Here is an 18,142-nt window from a genome sequence, read left to right as displayed (position 1 = left end):
TCGACTCGCTATCTTGAGGTTGAAGAACGTACAGGACTGATTTTTAAGTACGCAATGAGTACTAGAAAGTAGAAATCTGTTTGATTCCTCCAGTTCTTGATGCTCAACTGCATATCAGGTTGGTGACTGGTAAAGGAAAACAATTTAGTGATTGGCTTGACGGTATTGAGAAGTTAACTAATCACATATGTTGTTGACTAATTGGTCACATGATGCTACTGTAAGCCCCGTTTTCATATCAATGTAATTAGTGAAGTACCATTAAATGGCAGATGTCGCTGTAGTGTTACAGTTGAACTGGGGTATACAATTATGTTGGTTTTTCTTTACTTCTCACCCTTTACAGGCGACTTTGGACCTCTGTTTAACAATATGTACATAAGCTACCTTTATCTACATTCTGATTATATCTAAAATCCGACTAGCAGAATCGTTCTAGGTGGAAGATCGGTATAACAAGCATTGTTACAATGAGGTTTTACTATTGACCTATGTAAACTAAGTATTAGTCAACTGCTGTAAGTTAACTAGTTACCTAGTCCCAGAAGTTAGTTAACAGGACTGGAGAGTAGCGTTGGAGACTGTATATACCCTCTGTACCTTTAGGAGGTGGTAGAGAAAGGGGTAAGGTAAGTGCCGCCAGTCATACTATGAGATTACTAGTACACACTCTGTGACTAATAATTTACCAGTTATGTAGTAGTACAGATGTACTTGCGTAGTATGCGTGCTCGGGCTATTAATAGCCATGAGTTCTGGGCCACATGGTCTGAAGGGGAATTGTGTAGAGTTCCACGCCGCAGGCTCAGTACATACCTTATACGTGCATGTACAGAATAGGTACATAGACTTCGTCAGCCGGGGTCCATGCCCTGCTTCTAGCCGAATGAAGTCACCCTGGATCGGAAATACATGTGCCTGCCTATTCAGGACTTCATGCTTGCTCTTACTTGATAAAAGGCCAGCATAATGCACTAGACGCATAGGACCTAGGTAGCTTCAGCAACATATTGGGTATGAAGATGATTGGACGGTGGATCCAGCTTAGAGTACGCCGTACTGTACACATATAAGTACATACTAGGTACCTACTTTACGTACTCTGTACATAACACAGTAAAATTTGATCGCGCATTTGATACTTCGATCATCAGAAAAAAATACTAGGGACATGGACAGTATGCATTAAGTAATGTAAACTTCTCCTCTGTACTGCGCTATATGGTTTCTGCAATTCAAATACTGTATCTTTGTAGGATCTGTATCTTGTACTGTACTGTACATAAGCCAACCGACGACGTATTCACTAAAATGCCAAATTCATCAACATGCCAAATAAAACCCCACTTCTTGATATTGCCCCTGGCCCCCTGTCAGACTAGTCGACTCGTCAAATATTGCGTAGATTCGAGCCCTGAGATTTAGTTGGCATGGAGTCATGGACAGTACTTGGAAGTTGGGTATGAACAGCACGTACTCAGTACAGTACAGTGGACAGTCTCTCTTGTAGTTATTCGTTGCTCAGCAGTAACCTACATGTGTACTTGGTATTATCGATGATTGTTCCCTATCACCCCCAATTTTCGTTTCCCGCCCCTCCTCGCCCTCCCCTCCATTAGTCTAAGTACAGTACGTAGGGTAAATTATTCAGTAGTTAGTGAGTCTAGCAGGAGTGAGTAAACCACGTACTGTGTAATAGTCATAAAAGGTGAGCGTACATTGTAACAATCATCGTTACTCAGTAACCTCCACTTCCGCTTTCTGTTCATGCTCAGCCCGAATCTTCTTTCTTCCTTTGCTCCCTACTCCCTGAACCACCCCCCTCCCTCCCCCTCTCCCTCCCCCCGCCCCCCACCACCCTTAGCTTTCGACTTATTAACATCTTCTGGATCATCAGACCCCGAAGTCTTTGCCACATAGTAAGGGCTTTTAGTCTGAAACCATTTGATTGTCAGGGGCAGAGAATAAACAATCACAATCAGCCAAACCAAGAAAAGGCAAAAAAAAAAAAAAAAAGCAATAGTTTCAAGACCGGAGAAACACACTGGCCGCTATGAATAGGCCACCACCCCAAGGTCGTGGTCAGCCACGGCTGGGTGCGACATGGTATCCAGGGGGTCAGGACGATTTTTACATGCCAGAAGTCATATCCCCATCTCCTCAAAGGTACGGATTGCCCGCGACTCTTGGAACAAACAGTTGATCAAACCTTCCTAGTGTCCCTTTCATTATTTGGTTGTGTTGCTAATCGATCCTATCATATCCTTGTTCCAGTAGAGTCATGCCCGAGGTACCGGAGAATATGCAGGACAACATAGCTCATCTTGAGCACGAAGCTCGAAATCCCCACCACAACCAGCACGCTCCCGTGCAGTATGACCGCTCTCGCTTCCCCGAGCGCACTTCGTCCGCCTTCTCACAAGACCAGCCTTACCCATCAGCCTACGAACCTGCCTCCCGTTACGAGCAGCAGGACACGGCTCACGATGCCATGGATACCCCCAACTTCTCTCCCTTTCCTGTTCTGCGGAACCCCCCACCAAACGTCCCTCCAACCGATGAGCAGCGGGAAGCCAACTTGGAAAGAGCACGTATGGCGGTGCTCTCCTCTAATGACCCGGAGATGCAGCTAGCCTGGGCTCAAGACGCGCTCGCTTTCGTCGAGGTTGCCATGCAGAATGAGGCACGTCTGTCTTTGATCCAGCCTCCGCGACCACAAACCCCCCCGGTGGAGCGTCAACTCAAACTCGACGCAATGAACATTGTGAACTTCCTTGCAGAACAACATCATCCCAAGGCTGAGTTTATCAAGGGCATGTGGCTCGAGTTTGGGAAATTTGGGTATCGCATCGATAAGAAAGAAGCTTTCCGATCCTACTCGAGAGCTGCGGACAAAGGATATGCCAGAGCTGAGTACCGGATTGGCATGCAGTTTGAAAGCTCCGGAGAGCCGGAGAAAGCCATCAGGCATTATGAGAAGGGCGTTGCCCTTGCAGACTCTGCTTCCTTCTACGTATGCCCCCCCGTGTTATCAGACCGGCTCGTGTCCCGTGCTAACGATACATACAACGGTAGCGCTTGGGAATGATGATCCTACTAGGCCAGCATGGTCAGCGTCAGGACTATCAGATGGGGCTTGAATACATTAGCCTTGCAGCGCAGTCCTGCGATGAGAATGCCCCCCAGGGAGCCTATGTTCGTCCGGATTCACCCTTCAATTCTACGGCTGGGAAGCTAACCTCTCCATGCCCAGGTCTATGGCATGCTGCTAGCGCGAGAGTTACCGCAGGTCAATGTTCCTGAGAGTTACCTTCCTCTTGATCTCAACGCCTCCCGTGTCAACATCGAAAAGGCTGCCTATCATGGCTTCGCAAAGGCACAGGTCAAGATGGGTGCTGCCTATGAGCTGTGCCAACTCGGCTGCGACTTCAATCCCGCCTTGTCTCTGCATTACAACGCATTGGCTGCACGACAAGGCGAACCGGAAGCAGAGATGGCAATTAGCAAATGGTTCCTCTGTGGCCACGAAGGTGTTTTCGACAAGAATGACGAGTTGGCCTTCACCTACGCTCAACGTGCCGCCCAAAGCGGATTCCCTACTGCCGAATTCGCCTTGGGATACTTCTACGAGGTCGGAATCTTCGTTCCGGTGGACATCAAAGAAGCTAGAAGCTGGTACGCCAAAGCAGCGGCCAATGGAAACAAAGATGCGACGGGCCGCATCGATAGTATCTCTCGCTCCAAGACTTTGTCCAGAAAGGATCACGAGCAAGTAGCAATTGCTCGGATCAAGTCGCGTTATGGATCTGGTCAACGAGGGGGTCCGATGAAAGCCACTCCTGAAAACATCGAAATGCCTGATCCGTCCCGAATGACTCTCTCGGATAATTCATCGGCCGCTGCTCCCTATCCCGACAGGCCTTCGTCCCGGGCCCGACCTGTATATCCACCCGGATATGGCATGCCTGACCCACGTCCTAGTTCCGCCTTTGGGATCAATCCCAACATCCGAAATACTGCTCCCACCTACAACCGCGCGGCGTCTTATGGACCAGGCCCTATGGGCTACCGGGCCCCAGGGCCCAGTACCCCCTCCACTACCAGTCCCACAAGCCCAGCCCCTACGACTCCCAAGCTTGATATTGGCTACTCGGCACCGCTCGAAAACCTCAACGCGGACGCTCGGAGACGCCCTCAGCGGCTTGACAACATGCCTCCTGACCGGAGACCTGTAAGAGGCCCTGCCTCTCCTCATACGCAAGCTGGTCCGGTGAGCTCCCCTCGGCCAGCTGCTTCGCCTTCAACCACGTCATTCCCACCACGGACGCAGTCTATGCCGTCCTCGAATGCTCAATCAATGTCCAAGCCTCCACCATCTTCATCCACACCCAAACCCTCCTCAGCCGCGTCCACGCCCAAGCCCGCCCCACCGGCGACAAGCGCTGCCGGCCAGAAACCTCTAACAACAACGCCAGCCAAGCCGCAATCTGGTCTTCCAGGTAAAGGCCCCAAGACGTTTGAGGAAATGGGGGTTCCAGCTGTACAGAAAGACAGTGATTGCGTATGTTCCTATCTTATTGCAGCCGCATAATGGCTATGGTAACAGCTAACAATATCTAGATTGTCATGTGATACCCCGACGTCATCTATCCCGTGATATTTATTCGCTTGTGCTGTATTTGGAAAGTCTTACGAAGAGCGATTTCATCTCTCCTTGCCTCGAGCCATGTGATTAAGGTCGAGTAGCTTGAAACTGGGGGACTTGAAGAGGCAGCGTACGACTCTAGTCTGAAACCTGAACATTCTATGTCTCTATGTCTCTATGGGCTGGTTATGTTTCCTGCACTTCCTTTTTTTTCCCAGGGGTGTCAAGATTACCGCAGTAAAATGAACTATTTCTCCCAGGGCCTAATATAACTTTGTATGAGAGGATTGTGGCAATCTCCTTGATCCGAAGTGGCCATTCTGTTGCCCTTTACAATACTCCGAGCTTCTTCTGTCTCCCTTCACTTCTCCTGGAGAAGGAAGCCAATCGTCTGTGGGTGCTGAATGCCAGGCATCTTGGCTTTAGAAACACGTGACATGTCGGTCCAGTTGTATTTCATCATCTTTCTGCCGCCGCCGGGAAAATTGTACCTCTCTCTCCTCTTCCCCTCAGCTCGGTGTGTGCCATGCTGCATCGGTAGGTCAGCCGGTGCACCAAAGTCATGACGCAGAAGAAAGCAAATTGTCCTACGACCATTCGCCGCGAAGGTGAGAAGATGTTCGTCGTGCGAGAGGCACGGGTGGCTAACGTCTTCTGTGGGAGGAGCTACCATTGACGGCGCTGAAGCCATTCTTGATTACCTTCGTGCGTATTCACCCCAGCCTCGGGGTCTTGTTTTTCACTCGACCTCTGACATATTGTTTAGAGAGACAGGAGTACGGCCGGCCATTCCCTGTGCACATTTGGTCTTATCATTTTGGAAAATTCCAGCTGACTGTCGCTCATGAATAATGGATACAGTCGCCCGTATTCGGTATGTTAGTAGATGGGAAACGAAGTGGCCAGACTTGCTCCTGCTGAAGTGATGTAGGCCAACGAAATATCAGCCAATTTACACACAGAAGTCACCAAGTGTAAGTTCCTGAACTAGATTCTGTTAGGTGTAGTTGCGCTCATTCCTCGCGCCATGGCATCTCCCATAGCGTATGCCGCCAGAGCATTACGAGACTTGTGGCACAACAAGCAGATTGAAGGACAGACGGCGGGTAAGTGTAGATAATCTTGATCTCGTGTCGATGAGTTTTGAACAGCACTGAACTTATGGGCTCTCTTCATCTATAGGAAAACAAGTAGTGTATCACGCTTTACAAGAAGCTTCCAACAAGATCACATCAGAAACCCTCGTGACCCTGGATGAGTACATTGAGAAAGCTCAGGGCAGGCTTTCCAGTCTTCAGATCCAAAAGAAAAAGGTACGAATGGAACTGGCAGCCCTTGATGCGAAACCTTTACTGTCTGAGCTTCGTCGAGATGTGGATCAACTGGGTCGAGATCAAGCAACGGCCCGGACATTCTGGCTCACGGTGAAGGGGAATGCTTCAATGCCCGTGCCCGGGCATATGGTAAGAGCAGGTGCCGAAGAGGATTGGAAGCGCTGGAATAGGCACGCTAGCAGTCGCGCTCGGATCTGCCGTGATCTATGGCGGAGGTGCTTGGATGCGTTGCCAGGCGACACAGCTTGGGAAGAGCTCTGGGTATGGGGGATCATGGTCTCATTTCCAGTCTTGAATGATTCTGATTGGTGGCTACGCAGGAATCACTAGGGTTGGAAGGGCCCCCGTTACGCTGATCAAATGATCACTTGAGCTTGTGAAGGAGGCCAGTGAAGCCGGTCACTGATCAGCGGCGGTTGATTCCTGGCACTGAGAAAGCGCATGTGTGCAAATTGACATACGGGTTTGCGGGGAGACGCAGCCCAATACTGCATTGTATCATTATCGATTTGTTTTTGATGACTTGCTACGTACAGTACCTTTTAGCATTGGGCCTTCGATGATTTCAAAAGGATTTGTGGGAAGAGGGACGTTCATTAGTCAGAATAATATATTGAAGTCATCTGAACATGTTAGAATCTTGATTGTATGCTGTCTGTAGCATCGACAGGCAGGGATAGGCTAAGCCATTTGAGAGGAACTTGTATACAACAAGGAGAAGAAGAGAAGAAGAGAAGGAGGAGAAGGAGATCCTCGAGATATATATATGGTACAGTACGGAGCACAGTACATCTGGTATTATGTCAGGTAAATTCACTTGCCCTCCGACTCCTTCTCTAAAGCTTTCCCGATTTCTTGTATGTACTGTATATACATAGACTCTATCTACTCCGTACTCCTCAGTAACTTATATCTACTAGTATTGTAATTGCACCTTTTTTTTCTGGTTTTTTTTTTTTTTTTTTTTTTCGGCTCACCGCCCACGGACTTTCCCCCTCCTTGGATCATTCCGAGGATGGAGGATGGACTTCATCCGCTCTCTCAGACTAAAAGAACTGTACAGTACGAGTACTGTAGGTCCGTTGTTTCTTCTTCCTTCCCTAGTCATTTCCACCACCACCAATTCCCTATCTTTGTCCGATAACCTTCCTGCGGAGTCTCGGATATCCTTGCGTGTGTTGCTGCGTTGCCATCACCTTTGCCCACCTTGGCAATGCAGCTGTCGGCATCCCGCAGCCCTTCTCCGCCTAGTCAACCTTCTTCCCCTCCTTCCAACACCACCACCTCCACCACCACCACCAACACCACCGACACCACCGATACCACCATCACCACCATCACCACCACTACAACTAATCCTACCACCACTGCTTCCTCCCCCTCCCTTTCCCCTTCCTCTTCCCTTTCCCCCTTCCCCCTCCTCCTCCCCCCTCCCCCCCTTCTTCCTCCTCTCTCTGTCCTTCTTTCACAGCCGCCATCGCTCCGGTTTCCCACTCTTCGACTCGCACCTCAAATCACTTTTTGAGTGGCATGAAAGGTCGCGCGCCTCTCCCGGTCCCCTCCGGTCCTCAACCACTCCAGAACGGTCATTCCCGCAATTCCTCCGGCCTCGACATGGCTGCCCGCAGTCCTCCCAATCAAAGCAGTAAGTCATACATGTCTCCTCCCCATCCCCCGCCAACCGATCTGCTCCCTTCTGCCTCCACCCTCCTTCTCCCTTCTGCCTCCACCCTCCTTCTCCCCGGCTCCCTGCGCTTCTTCTTGTACAGCACCATAGAGGGCTTTGGACTCGGTTTGTTTCCTTTCACTTGTGCTTCTCCCGTCGTTGACTTCATTACACCTTCCCCCAAGGATGATCAATCGCTAATGCATGTATAACTGTTCCGACTCAGATACCAAGCATGTGCCTTGCAAATTCTTTCGTCAGGGTGCTTGCCAGGCCGGGCCTGCATGTCCCTTTCTTCACTCCACCGATGCAGCAATAGACTATGCGCCTTGTAAATATTTCACCAAGGTACTAGATAGCTCGGCCGCCTATCATGAGCCTTATGTGTTCCCGAATTCCCTTCGACGGCTGACAGCTTGTGCTTTGGATATAGGGTAACTGCAAATTCGGAGCGAAGTGTGCGCTGGCGCATATTCTGCCCGATGGCCGACGTGTCAACCGGCCCAATCCAGGAATGGGACTGGGTGGTGGTCACCTAAATTTGGGTGGTCGTGTTAATCCGCAAGCCTACGTGAACCAAGATTCTGCTTTGACCAACTCTGTTTTGTCGCAGCAGCGGATGAACGGCCATGATCCAAGATATGCCCCTCAACTTCCGCCCCAGTCACCACCTCCGCAACAGCTGCCCTATGATGCGATTCCTACTATCGATACTGGACTGACATCCGACACTAATTCCAAGTATGGGTCGCCTGTCGACGATATACGATATCCGATGTCACCAAGTCACCGCCATCTGACCGCACTGGATGCTCCTCTTCCCGCGTCGTTTGACAGCCAAGGCATTTCGCACGCGGCTCGGTATGGCCCGGTTGCGGCTTCCATGCCCTCGAAGTTCGGGTTAGAACTGTCGCCTCCAGCACAAAGAATGGGCGCACCATCAGATGCCCTTCGAAATCTTCGGGACACGGCTTACGGATCCGACCTCAGGAAATCATCCTTCATTGGGTCATCGCCTCCTACCCTACCAGAAGATGGACTGGGCCCACGCTTCCTTCATTCCCAACGCCCCATCAAGACACGGATGCTCTCGGCAAGTGTGCCACGACCCACCGCTCTAGATGACTGGGACGATAGCAATTTTCCAATGGAAGAAGACTATCTGCCAATCAACTTACACGACGATGTTCTTACCCCGCAGGAGCGACTTCGACGCCTCTCGCGCACCGATCATGATCTGAGTTCCAGCCATCGGGAGCTCAGCGGATTGGGCATGACTGGCACCAGTTTCTCCAAAGTGGGCTCTCCCTTGGCTTCCAGCCCGTCCCGATTCGGGGCTTTGTTTGCCAAGCAGCGGCAGAAGCGAGAGGAAGACGCCCATGGTAGTACTTCTCTGACACACATTGGCTCACCTTTGCGCGAGTCTTCGTTGAACCTAGGCACCAGCCCGAGCCTGGGCCCAATCGGCAGCCGGCAGATTTCTGGAGACATTTCTCCGTTCGTGTCGAGTGCCCCTCGCCAACCGTCGATGTCCATGATCTCTCAACAGCTCAGTGGCATGTCTCTACACCCTGGCCCCCCTCGCCATTCGGCATCTGCAGGCCCTAGCAGCCGTCTGGATCGTACCATCTCATCGCCGGTCAGCACCAGCAAGATTGACGAAGAGCAAAGTGACTTGGTTTTCTCCATGGAAGAAGAAGAGAACAACAAACGAAGCAGCAGTTCTTGGGATTCCCACAAGGCGGATTCAAATGACGATGAGCCGACTCCCGCGAACAACCCAGAGTTCCAGCCTTAACTCGTTGAAACATTATTGCAGTTCAATCTACTACCGCTACCGATGCCTAATAATCGACTCTATGCCTTATCAATCCTGTTAATGGAAAGAAAGGAATCGAACTTGTATTTGGGAGCCTAAATCTACCAAGCCTTTTCGCACAGAAGAACAAGCTAGCATCATAGGTGGGTACCAGTTTATGCCCCTGTCCATTTATGACGTCATTCAGGATTACACAAAAATGTTGGAGGGAATTTTTCATAGAACTGCTGAACTTTTTCTGGAGTTATACTTCATCTGCCTCTAATATTCGCCATTGCGTTGCATTATATGATCTGTTAGACAAGTGATGTTTTGTAACGAGGCCGTTTTGTCTCCAATTTTGCTTGTAACTCCCCACTTGATCTTTTCTCTTATCATTCTTCACTATCCTGGCCTTTTGGTCTCTCCCATTGTTCATTACGCCATATCACTACCTTACATGGCACATCTAAATCCCGACAAAAAGCAACATTCACAAGGTCGATTGGCCGTTCTTCCGGGGAAGCAGTATGATCATTATTATCTTCACCTAGTGTACATTCTTACTTGCATATATCACTTCCCTCTTCCAACCATGCTTTTCTCGCACGATCTGTGCTTGTCTTCTACTTCTAGTTTATTGGCCTGCAGCCAGTAGTCAATATGGTGTTGAAGGTTACGCTCCTAGCTCTTTTGCTATGTTTCTAGGTTTGTATGTTCTGTTTTCATTTTGATACTTCTTCTCATTGTTCTTTTGCTTGCGAATCCAATTCTGAAATTTCGACCACGTATGTATATGAAAAGGTGGGTCATTCATTAAGCGTACGAAATCTGCCTGTCCCTCTTACAATTTCCTCCAATGGAACTGATCCCATTGAGATGCTATGAATTGTCGATGTAGCAGGCGGGGGGGTGAGGAAGAAGCAGACATGTTTTATTACACAATGACTATTTGGGACGAGGTAAGCATAACTATGATCACCCTGGTCATAATTGATGAGACTTGTCATGGTACACATAAATAGCTCATAGTACTTCCCAGCGCCCAATTCAGAGATTCGCCAAATTAGCCACGATTGACTCGGCAAGAGCACTCTAGTTTTTTTTCGGTCCACTACTTCGAATGCACGCCGAGTAGTCAGCAGTGGGTCATAAGGTAGTGTCCTTTCCGTCAGCTTTTCGTGTCAACATCAGACATGTACATAGCACTGCCTTTGAGGCTGACAAACGGTGCGTTCTGTGAGTGAGATTGTATATGCGCTGTCTTCTCTTGCGAGACTCGATCGGCTATTCTCCGCTGCTCGCGTGCCTTGATCTCTGCTCGCCTGACACTTGCTCCTTCGTTCTGATACAAAATATCATAGAGCTTGTCTGTGCCTGCCACAATTTGACTTGTCATGGTGTCCCAAGCCTTGACTGTGAGCATCTCCACTTGAGTTGCAAGAGCAACTTTCTCATCTGCTCGCCGGCGCTTGACGATTAATGCCTGTCCCACTTGATCCTGCGTCCCTTTGCGTTTCTTGGTCTCGACTAGTCTGCGCCGCTCCTCCTTTGCGGCCAGATACTTGAGAGAATGTCCCAGTTTCTGCTGGTAGGAAGAAATGATGTCTAGTGGCGGGGTCGAGAAGAAGAGAATACGACCTTGGTCATCACAGTGGAACTGTTCGCGGACATTTGCAGGTATGGCAGCGTTTGCAGTATCACTCAGATGGAAGACTTCAATGGGACGAGGAGCATTAGGATTAAAGGTTGTCACCGTAGACCCGTGTAGACGGTTCCCTTGATACGGCATGTAAGGTGTTGATTGAGCGGCCGAAAAATGATGGGACACAACGGGAGCTTGGTAGGCGCTAGGGTGTGGGGTGTGCGGCACGAACCCGCTGGAGCTTCTCGGCAGCCCATGCTGGGAGGGCTGAGTCGGAGGAATTTGAGGCTGAGAAAAGGCCATCGGCGGGCCCGGGGCTGGCGAGCTCCGATTTGGAGGTATGGCTACAGCTGGCGAGCGAGCCGTAGCAGGCAATGCGCTCGCCGCGGCACCCGTGCCTTGACTCTCTACACTGGACCGTGGAGGGATTTGGCTGATTGATGGCTGCCGAAGTGGAGCTGAGGGCAAAGCTGGCTGTTGTAATGACGGGGGTGGGGAAGGCGTGGGCTCCGGAGGTGGTGATTCCTAGAATCCAGATAGAAGGGTCAGTATTTATTTTTATTTTTCTTTTCTCTCAGAATTGACGCCAAGTGAGATGTTTGAGGGGGCCCTACGTTCTCATCACGCGGGCGGCGATGAACCGCGCCAACAACAGGCGGTGCATTCTCAGCTCCCCATGTTGGCTTTGGAAGATCATCGGTTTCCTTTGCATCCGTTCTGAGCAAGTGCTTGATGGGGCTTGGGATCTTCTTGATCCGTCGGGGAAGTTCGAACAAGTCCATCTCGTAGTCCTTTTCCCTGACTTCATCGGGGAGACAACTAGCCCAAGTCTTGATCTTGTTCAATTTATGCTTCTCTTCATTGTAGCGGGCTTCGCAAACGTAGACATCTTTGTTGGGAGGTAGGCCTCGAGGCCGTCCGCGATTGTAACGGGTGAAGAACATGACAAAGCATCTATCAACAATCTCTTCAACCCGATGGTCGCGGTATTGTCCTGTCTTCACCACCTCGTTGGGGTAGAAGTGCTTCTCCACATGATGGACCGTTTGTTCGGGGCGATAGTACCAACAAGCATTGACCCATTTCTCTCCTTCTGAATCCTGCCATGTACGATATATTTGCGCCACAATAGGCTTCGTCACGTCATTAAGGTTCTGGATATGGACCCAATCGCCGACCCTCCATAGTTCCGACTTGTGAAGAATTCCGTCCGGCAACGGCAAACGTCCATCCTCCATCAGGTACTCGCTGTCTGGCTTCTTCTTCTCAATGTCGGCAAGCTTGCGTGCTTCCAATTGCAAATCAACGGCATCCTTGTAGATCTGACTGTCGGGTTGATTATAGGCCTTCGCGTTGTTAAACATGAGTTCCATGTCTCTCATGAAATGATCTACCGAATTGTATTTCTTTCTTTTCGACTTGCGCTTGATGATATCGATGGCAATCGGTTCCTTGGTTTCAACATAGTAGTCTGGATACATGGCCTTGTCGGGTAGACGTTCGAAATGTCGCACTTTGAGCTGATTGTTGGGCCCCTTTAGCTTTCGGATGCCCTTTAGAACGGCTTTGATCCTTGCCTCCATAGGAGTATCGACACGCGGCGGTCTGCCTCTTTTCTTCCTTACTTCCGGATCGTTGGACTTTTGGCCATCGTCTTTCCCCGCATCACGTTTGCTGCCTGCACGAGGTCCCCTTTTCTTTTTGCGCCGACTTTCTTCATCAGAATCCTCTTCTTCATCGTCGTCGTCATCGTCATCATCTTCCTCCTCATCCTCTTCAGGGAGTGGATCTGCTTCAGGGATCTCCCCAAGGTCGGGGAGTTCGGCATCCTCTGCGGAGATAATGCCTTGTTTCACCAACTTCTCAAACTCGGCGACGAAGACATCCTTGATGACTAGTGCATCTTCGTAAGCCTGAGACTTAGGGCGGTTATAAGTCTGTGCATTATGGGGGATCTAGTTCCAAAGCCATGTCAGTTGCCGCCAAACATTACTCCTTGTGGAAGAGGCACGGGATTGATGCATGAATCACAAGATAATGATAGTACTACATACCAGTGCGCAGTCGCGCACGAAGTCAGCGAATTCCTTATATTCACGTTTGTTGATCTTCTGCTTCAGAATGCTGAGTGCCATGGGCTCCTTGATAATGTCATAATAGTCAGGAACGAGGCGCTTATTGACACTGCGTTGGAACAGTTTGGACGGATCATGGCCACTGCGTTGATGGTGAAGTGGTCAGTTAGCTAGCTGAAATGCTTTTTGGGGGGGTTGAGATCCGATGCAAAGGGCACAAATGGTGAAATGAAGCTCGACAAGAAAGGCCAGACTCACTCCTCTTCTCTGAACTCGTAAATCGCCATGACAACATCCATCATAGATCTGTATTGTTCGTCGGAAACAGTGCTAGTTGCGACCGAGCCATCGCCTTTGCCATCGCCTTCGATGGACTTCACCGGCTCCTCAGCAGCAGGTTGCGCTTGCGACGGCTCGGAGATGTTTGTCTCCATCTTTCGAGATAGCCGCGGCCACGGAGAGAAGAACCGCAAATCAGGACCAAGCCGAATGGATTAAATTACCACCAAGCGTGAGACAAGGTTATGAAGTCGCTATATGAGGTGATATGAGGGGGATGCGACATAGAACAGGGAGAGAGTGCACAAAGAAGCAAGGAAGGACGAGATTCACTCACCAACTATGCTGAGTCAGCCAATGTGTATCATAACAGCCTAAATACGGTAATCCCGCTTTCAAGGATAGAACGAGACTGTCCCCTACAATAAGATACCGTTTTATAAGTATGCACACTGATCAAACCGATGTATCGTGCCCTCTACTCCAGGGATATAGTGTAGGATAAAAACCCGATCGATTGATATAGATTATCTTGTATCCTTCGTCCCCGCTAGTTGTACTGTACTGTAGTCTATCTCTCATATCAAATAAGAGTACTGATACAGTTCAGGCTTTGGCTGCACAATTTCGGCTCCGAGCCTTCACGCTGCTTAATTGGTGGCTGATATCTCCTCTTGATGGAATAGAGCAACGTCCTCCTGCATTCACCCAACAAGAAAGCTTTTTGACTGAACCGAAAACAATTATAAGTTGTTATTGACTAACCTTCAACTGAGAATTGACTAGTACTCTAGTGCCGAATTTGATCGTGCAGCTTGCCGCCAGCGACTTCAGGAGGAGATGCGCACCCGCCAGCTATGCCCCACCTTCCAGTCAATCAGGGATAAGTTACCTGACCTACCTCAACCTACCTATATAAATGCTTATCCATAAAACTCATAGCAACATCTGAGCAACTCAGACTAGTGCTACAAGGCTATTATGCTCAGCTAGCGGTCAAATGCCATCTAAATATACACATACTGATGCACACACCCGCACGCACTCACTCACTCACAAAAATCTATTACCCGTCAGATCGAGGACTTATTCTTCTGTCGTCGCTTTGAGTCACAATGAGAATCCGCATACGCGGTCCGACGGGACAGTCGACCGTCTCTCTAGATGACGATGCAACTGTCGATGTACTTCGCAGACAAATCACAGAGTCAACCGGACTATCAGATTACGACGTGAAGTATGGGTATCCACAAATCAAGCCTCTCTCATTAGAGGGCTTCCCCCCTAACCAGAAACTATCCGACTTGGGGATGACTCTGAATGGGGAACAATTAATTGTCACGAGGAAAGAAGGCAGCTTCCCCTCTGACACGAGCCGCGACCAACACAAGACTGCTACTGATCGGCAACAGCCGTTCAACGGGCTGCTCAGTGAGAAGGCTTTGAATGAGGGCTCCGATGACCCGCCGGAGATTCCATCACCAGAACATCATGGTACCTTCGTCCTCCGGATCATGCCTGACGATAACTCATGCCTATTCCGCGCCATCAGTAGCGCGACCATGGGTGGGGTGGATGTGATGACTGAGCTACGATCTGTTGTTGCCCAGACTATACAGGCAAACCCGGACCTATATACCGAGGCGGTGTTGGAAAAAAAGCCGGATGACTACTGTCAATGGATCCAGAATGAGGGCTCCTGGGGCGGGGGAATCGAGCTCAGCATATTGAGTAAACATTTTGACATCGAGATCTGCTCGATTGATGTGCAAACCCTGCGGGTCGATTCATTCAATGAGGGTCCCTCAATGCGGTGCATCGTGGTCTATTCGGGGATTCACTACGATACTATTGCCCTGTCGCCTTCAAGTCCGCCGTATACCCATGCAGATGTCCCCGCAGAATTTGATACCAAAGTTTTTGACGCCAACGACCCTCTGGTCTTGGAAAAATCCCTGGCGTTGTGTAAGGTTCTGCAAGAGCGGCATTATTACACAAATACTGCCGGATTTCGTCTGCGCTGCAATACGTGTGGTAGGACTTTCGTGGGCGAAAGAGGCGCTACACAGCATGCAGAACAGACTGGGCATGTCGATTTCGGAGAGGCTAATTGAAAGCGACGAGAATCCTCGCCGAGTATCGACTTACGTATGCTTCGCAGAAACTTAAGACTTGAAGCAGCTTAGCACCTATTGCCACGATCAACCATTACTCGTCACTTATGGCCAAGTAGACACCCTGCCACCCTGAATGTCGTTTGCTTCAGACCTCGAACTCTCGTAAGCGTTAGCTGGAGTTAGTGGTCACGAGTCTTGGGGTTGTTTGCGGCTTTATTATACGTTATACCCTCGAGTTGCTCATTCTGATTCTTCTGATAACGGACTCGAAAGGTGTATGGGAAATTTGAAGGTGGCCCGGTAGCTGGTAATCTCTTTGTGGTGGAGCGCCGGTGCTTCAAGAGTACTCATTGCCATTACCGTACTTATGTCGCCCCCATTAGGGAAATCATATCATTGCTACCTCATCTGCTGCATCATCTGCCTCATCATCATCCTTCTCACCCTCCTCGCCGGTATCTCCGCTATCATCCGGGTTTCCACCCCACTCCACGTCGTGATCCATGGGATCAGTGAAGAATTCGTGTTGCAAGGCCTCTTTAGCACTGAAACGCTTGGAAGGGTCCAGCTCCATGAGTCCAGCCAAGAGACGGGTGGCTTGTTTTTCACTTTCAGTCAGCTCCTCCACACAACTCGCCCATTTCACCAGCTTCTCCCAGCTATAACCCTTTTCTCCTATAGTTGGGATGTTGGTTTCGAAAATCTGCCCATGCATGGCTGCCGCCATTTTCATGCGGCGTGTGCCAAAGATGCTTGCCATCTCAATCATAGCGTCGACATCATCGGCTGAGTTGAAAAATGGAAATCGACGGCCGAGCAACGTCAAAAGAATGACACCAGCTGACCACATATCGATCTTGGTAGTTTGTGAAGTGCATTTGAAAAGGACTTCGGGTGCGCGGAATCCCCGGGTTCCGGCTCGATTGGCGCGCCTCGAAGGCCGGGAGTCGTTCTTTGGGTACCCCACAGATGTATTATTCAGAGACGGGGCGCAATTAGTATAATAATAGCTCTGAAAGAATCGACTGCGACGTATCTGGCTAGAATTCGCACATAAGCAAGTACCAGTGTACTCCGAGCCCTCGCGCTGCGAGAGTGCATCAGCAATTGAAGCACGTGCCATGGGCGACTATGAGAGCGCCTGTACTTACTTCTGCAAGACCGAAGTCCACTAGTACACCTTCTCGGAGTTCAGGATTGTAAAGAAAGTTACTGAATAGCCAATGCAATGGTCAGTACCTTATCAGAGCGCCGAAAGGTCCAAGGCAATGGAGCTGGGCATCGGAACGCATGTTCTTACGTCGGCTTTATGTCACGATGGAGAATGTTATGCTTGTGGACGGAATGTAAAGCGGTAAACAAGGATCGGAAGTAATGTCGCATGTCGGCAACCATGAATGTACGATATTGGATACGGAAATCGGTGTGCGGAAAGAATGGCAAGACTGCTACGACCTGATCCTGATAGCGGAACGCAGTGATTAATGGACATACTGATCGACAACCCCGAAGATCATGCAGTAATTCAAGTTCGTTTTGAATGCGTAGCGGACTGCTTGTAACATAAATCTTCTTCAAAGCAACGTATCGTGGTCTTCGTCGTTTCGCCGTGAATATGCGACTGCTTTCTCCCTCGACCCGGCGTCGCTTCGTTGGAAGGCTGGTCAAGTTGTCGTCTCGGATGTCCTGGAATGTGTCCCAATCATTTTGATAGTGGTCATAGAGAAGATCCTCCGCTTTGTAGACAGTCGAAAAAGTCCCTAGTTGAGGTTTATACCGAGTTAGAGGGTTCTCAGACACCACCGGAAACATCGTAGGATAGCCAGTCAATTCACACCATACCTTCACCTATTCGATTGACCAGCCGAAAGCGATCAGATATCCCTGGGAATGTGTCTTCCAATCGTTTCATGTCCTCTTTCACGGAATCGTCAACGTCTTCCTCATCATGAGGATCAAATTCTTCCAGGCCATCCTCATCTGGCATATTCTCCAGGGACGACTCGCTATTTGTCACGACTCCATCTCGGTGTTCATACTCGTAGACTGAGCCAGATGGTACTGGCCGCTGAGCACCAAAAATTTCAATCGGCGCTGCGTGAAAGGCGGACATTGCACTAAAGGGCGCGGCGATGGTTGGCGCGACTGCGAAGTCTAGGCCGAGGATTAGTCGGTATATTATGCTGGCATGCAAACAGGTTCAACTCTGAAAGAGGGGAGTGATGACGAAAAGAGCACACAGCTTCTCGTGTTGACAATTGGTCTATGTTTCGTCGCAGGTAAAAACTGTACTTCGTCAGGAATCGGAGGTGGGGGGGGGGTTTGGTTTGGTCGGAGATGCTTCCGGGCTGCTCAATTCACCGTCTCAGGGCAGCGGTACCAGGGCAGCGGTACAGAATCACCCGTTCCGGTATAACTAGTCCGTTGTTTGTTTATATGCAGGTATGTACTTGTAACGGGAGGCTGGAGTTTGCCCGAATTTCCAGTTATACATACATACCGCCTGCCAAAGGAGGCAAATATGGTACGTGTCACTGGTAAATTATCGCGTTAGAAACCCCATTCAATCTGATAATATAGTTG

At 49.7% G+C, this 18,142-nt stretch overlaps 6 protein-coding genes across 6 annotated transcripts; 4 read left to right on the top strand and 2 right to left on the bottom strand.

The window, feature by feature from the left end:
- The first annotated feature begins 2,167 nt into the window (after positions 1-2,167).
- Positions 2,168-4,930, top strand: BO86DRAFT_388201 (putative chitin synthase activator (Chs3)). The gene is made up of 4 exons (XM_025671795.1): positions 2,168-3,013; positions 3,076-3,195; positions 3,254-4,561; positions 4,621-4,930. Exons 1-4 carry the CDS (start codon positions 2,282-2,284, stop codon positions 4,630-4,632), a joined length of 2,172 nt encoding a protein of 723 aa, XP_025528893.1. The 5' UTR covers positions 2,168-2,281; the 3' UTR covers positions 4,633-4,930.
- Positions 4,931-5,576: 646 nt separating this feature from the next.
- Positions 5,577-6,309, top strand: BO86DRAFT_310230 (putative TBP interacting domain protein; the record flags this gene model as incomplete). Its single annotated transcript, XM_025667853.1, has 3 exons — positions 5,577-5,619; positions 5,689-5,751; positions 5,828-6,309. Coding segments are annotated over 3 exons (588 nt in total), but the record flags the coding sequence as incomplete, so codon positions are not given.
- A 1,200-nt stretch (positions 6,310-7,509) lies between these two features.
- BO86DRAFT_310382 (putative spindle poison sensitivity protein Scp3) lies at positions 7,510-9,443 on the top strand (the record flags this gene model as incomplete). The annotated part of the gene is made up of 3 exons (XM_025667859.1): positions 7,510-7,624; positions 7,872-7,993; positions 8,079-9,443. 3 exons carry the CDS (start codon positions 7,510-7,512, stop codon positions 9,441-9,443), a joined length of 1,602 nt encoding a protein of 533 aa, XP_025528891.1.
- An 822-nt stretch (positions 9,444-10,265) lies between these two features.
- Positions 10,266-13,724, bottom strand: BO86DRAFT_388197 (putative RSC complex subunit (RSC1)). Its single transcript, XM_025671794.1, has 4 exons — positions 13,422-13,724; positions 13,143-13,305; positions 11,703-13,043; positions 10,266-11,613 (listed from the first exon to the last, which is right to left on the bottom strand). The coding sequence occupies exons 1-4, from the start codon at positions 13,595-13,597 to the stop codon at positions 10,615-10,617; spliced, it is 2,679 nt and encodes an 892-aa protein (XP_025528890.1). The 5' UTR covers positions 13,598-13,724; the 3' UTR covers positions 10,266-10,614.
- A 608-nt stretch (positions 13,725-14,332) lies between these two features.
- On the top strand, positions 14,333-15,809 carry BO86DRAFT_57851 (ubiquitin-specific protease OTU1). The gene has a single exon (XM_025677485.1). The coding sequence runs from the start codon at positions 14,558-14,560 to the stop codon at positions 15,554-15,556; it is 999 nt and encodes a 332-aa protein (XP_025528889.1). The 5' UTR covers positions 14,333-14,557; the 3' UTR covers positions 15,557-15,809.
- BO86DRAFT_455350 (serine/threonine protein kinase CDC7) lies at positions 15,691-17,907 on the bottom strand. The gene is made up of 4 exons (XM_025677106.1): positions 17,402-17,907; positions 16,860-17,319; positions 16,711-16,771; positions 15,691-16,646 (listed from the first exon to the last, which is right to left on the bottom strand). The coding sequence occupies exons 1-4, from the start codon at positions 17,670-17,672 to the stop codon at positions 15,948-15,950; spliced, it is 1,491 nt and encodes a 496-aa protein (XP_025528888.1). The 5' UTR covers positions 17,673-17,907; the 3' UTR covers positions 15,691-15,947.
- Positions 17,908-18,142: the final 235 nt, after the last annotated feature.

Source organism: Aspergillus japonicus, assembly GCF_003184785.1.
Source record: "Aspergillus japonicus CBS 114.51 unplaced genomic scaffold BO86scaffold_16, whole genome shotgun sequence".
Lineage (NCBI taxonomy): Eukaryota > Fungi > Ascomycota > Eurotiomycetes > Eurotiales > Aspergillaceae > Aspergillus > Aspergillus japonicus.
Note: the sequence above shows the minus strand (reverse complement) of the source record. Positions and strands in the feature narration are given on the sequence as shown.

Coding starts and splice junctions, on each gene's coding strand:
- BO86DRAFT_388201 (XM_025671795.1), top strand. CDS start 2,282: ATGCCCGAGGTACCGGAGAATATGCAGGACAACATAGCTCATCTTGAG. Junction 3,014..3,075: donor CAGACTCTGCTTCCTTCTAC/GTATGCCCCCCC, acceptor ATACAACGGTAG/CGCTTGGGAATGATGATCCT. Junction 3,196..3,253: donor ATGCCCCCCAGGGAGCCTAT/GTTCGTCCGGAT, acceptor CTCCATGCCCAG/GTCTATGGCATGCTGCTAGC.
- BO86DRAFT_388197 (XM_025671794.1), bottom strand. CDS start 13,597: ATGGAGACAAACATCTCCGAGCCGTCGCAAGCGCAACCTGCTGCTGAG. Junction 13,306..13,421: donor TACGAGTTCAGAGAAGAGGA/GTGAGTCTGGCC, acceptor CCATCAACGCAG/TGGCCATGATCCGTCCAAAC. Junction 13,044..13,142: donor TCGTGCGCGACTGCGCACTG/GTATGTAGTACT, acceptor CTTTGGAACTAG/ATCCCCCATAATGCACAGAC.
- BO86DRAFT_57851 (XM_025677485.1), top strand. CDS start 14,558: ATGAGAATCCGCATACGCGGTCCGACGGGACAGTCGACCGTCTCTCTA.
- BO86DRAFT_455350 (XM_025677106.1), bottom strand. CDS start 17,672: ATGTCCGCCTTTCACGCAGCGCCGATTGAAATTTTTGGTGCTCAGCGG. Junction 16,772..16,859: donor CATCGTGACATAAAGCCGAC/GTAAGAACATGC, acceptor TTGGCTATTCAG/TAACTTTCTTTACAATCCTG. Junction 16,647..16,710: donor TGGACTTCGGTCTTGCAGAA/GTAAGTACAGGC, acceptor GCACTCTCGCAG/CGCGAGGGCTCGGAGTACAC.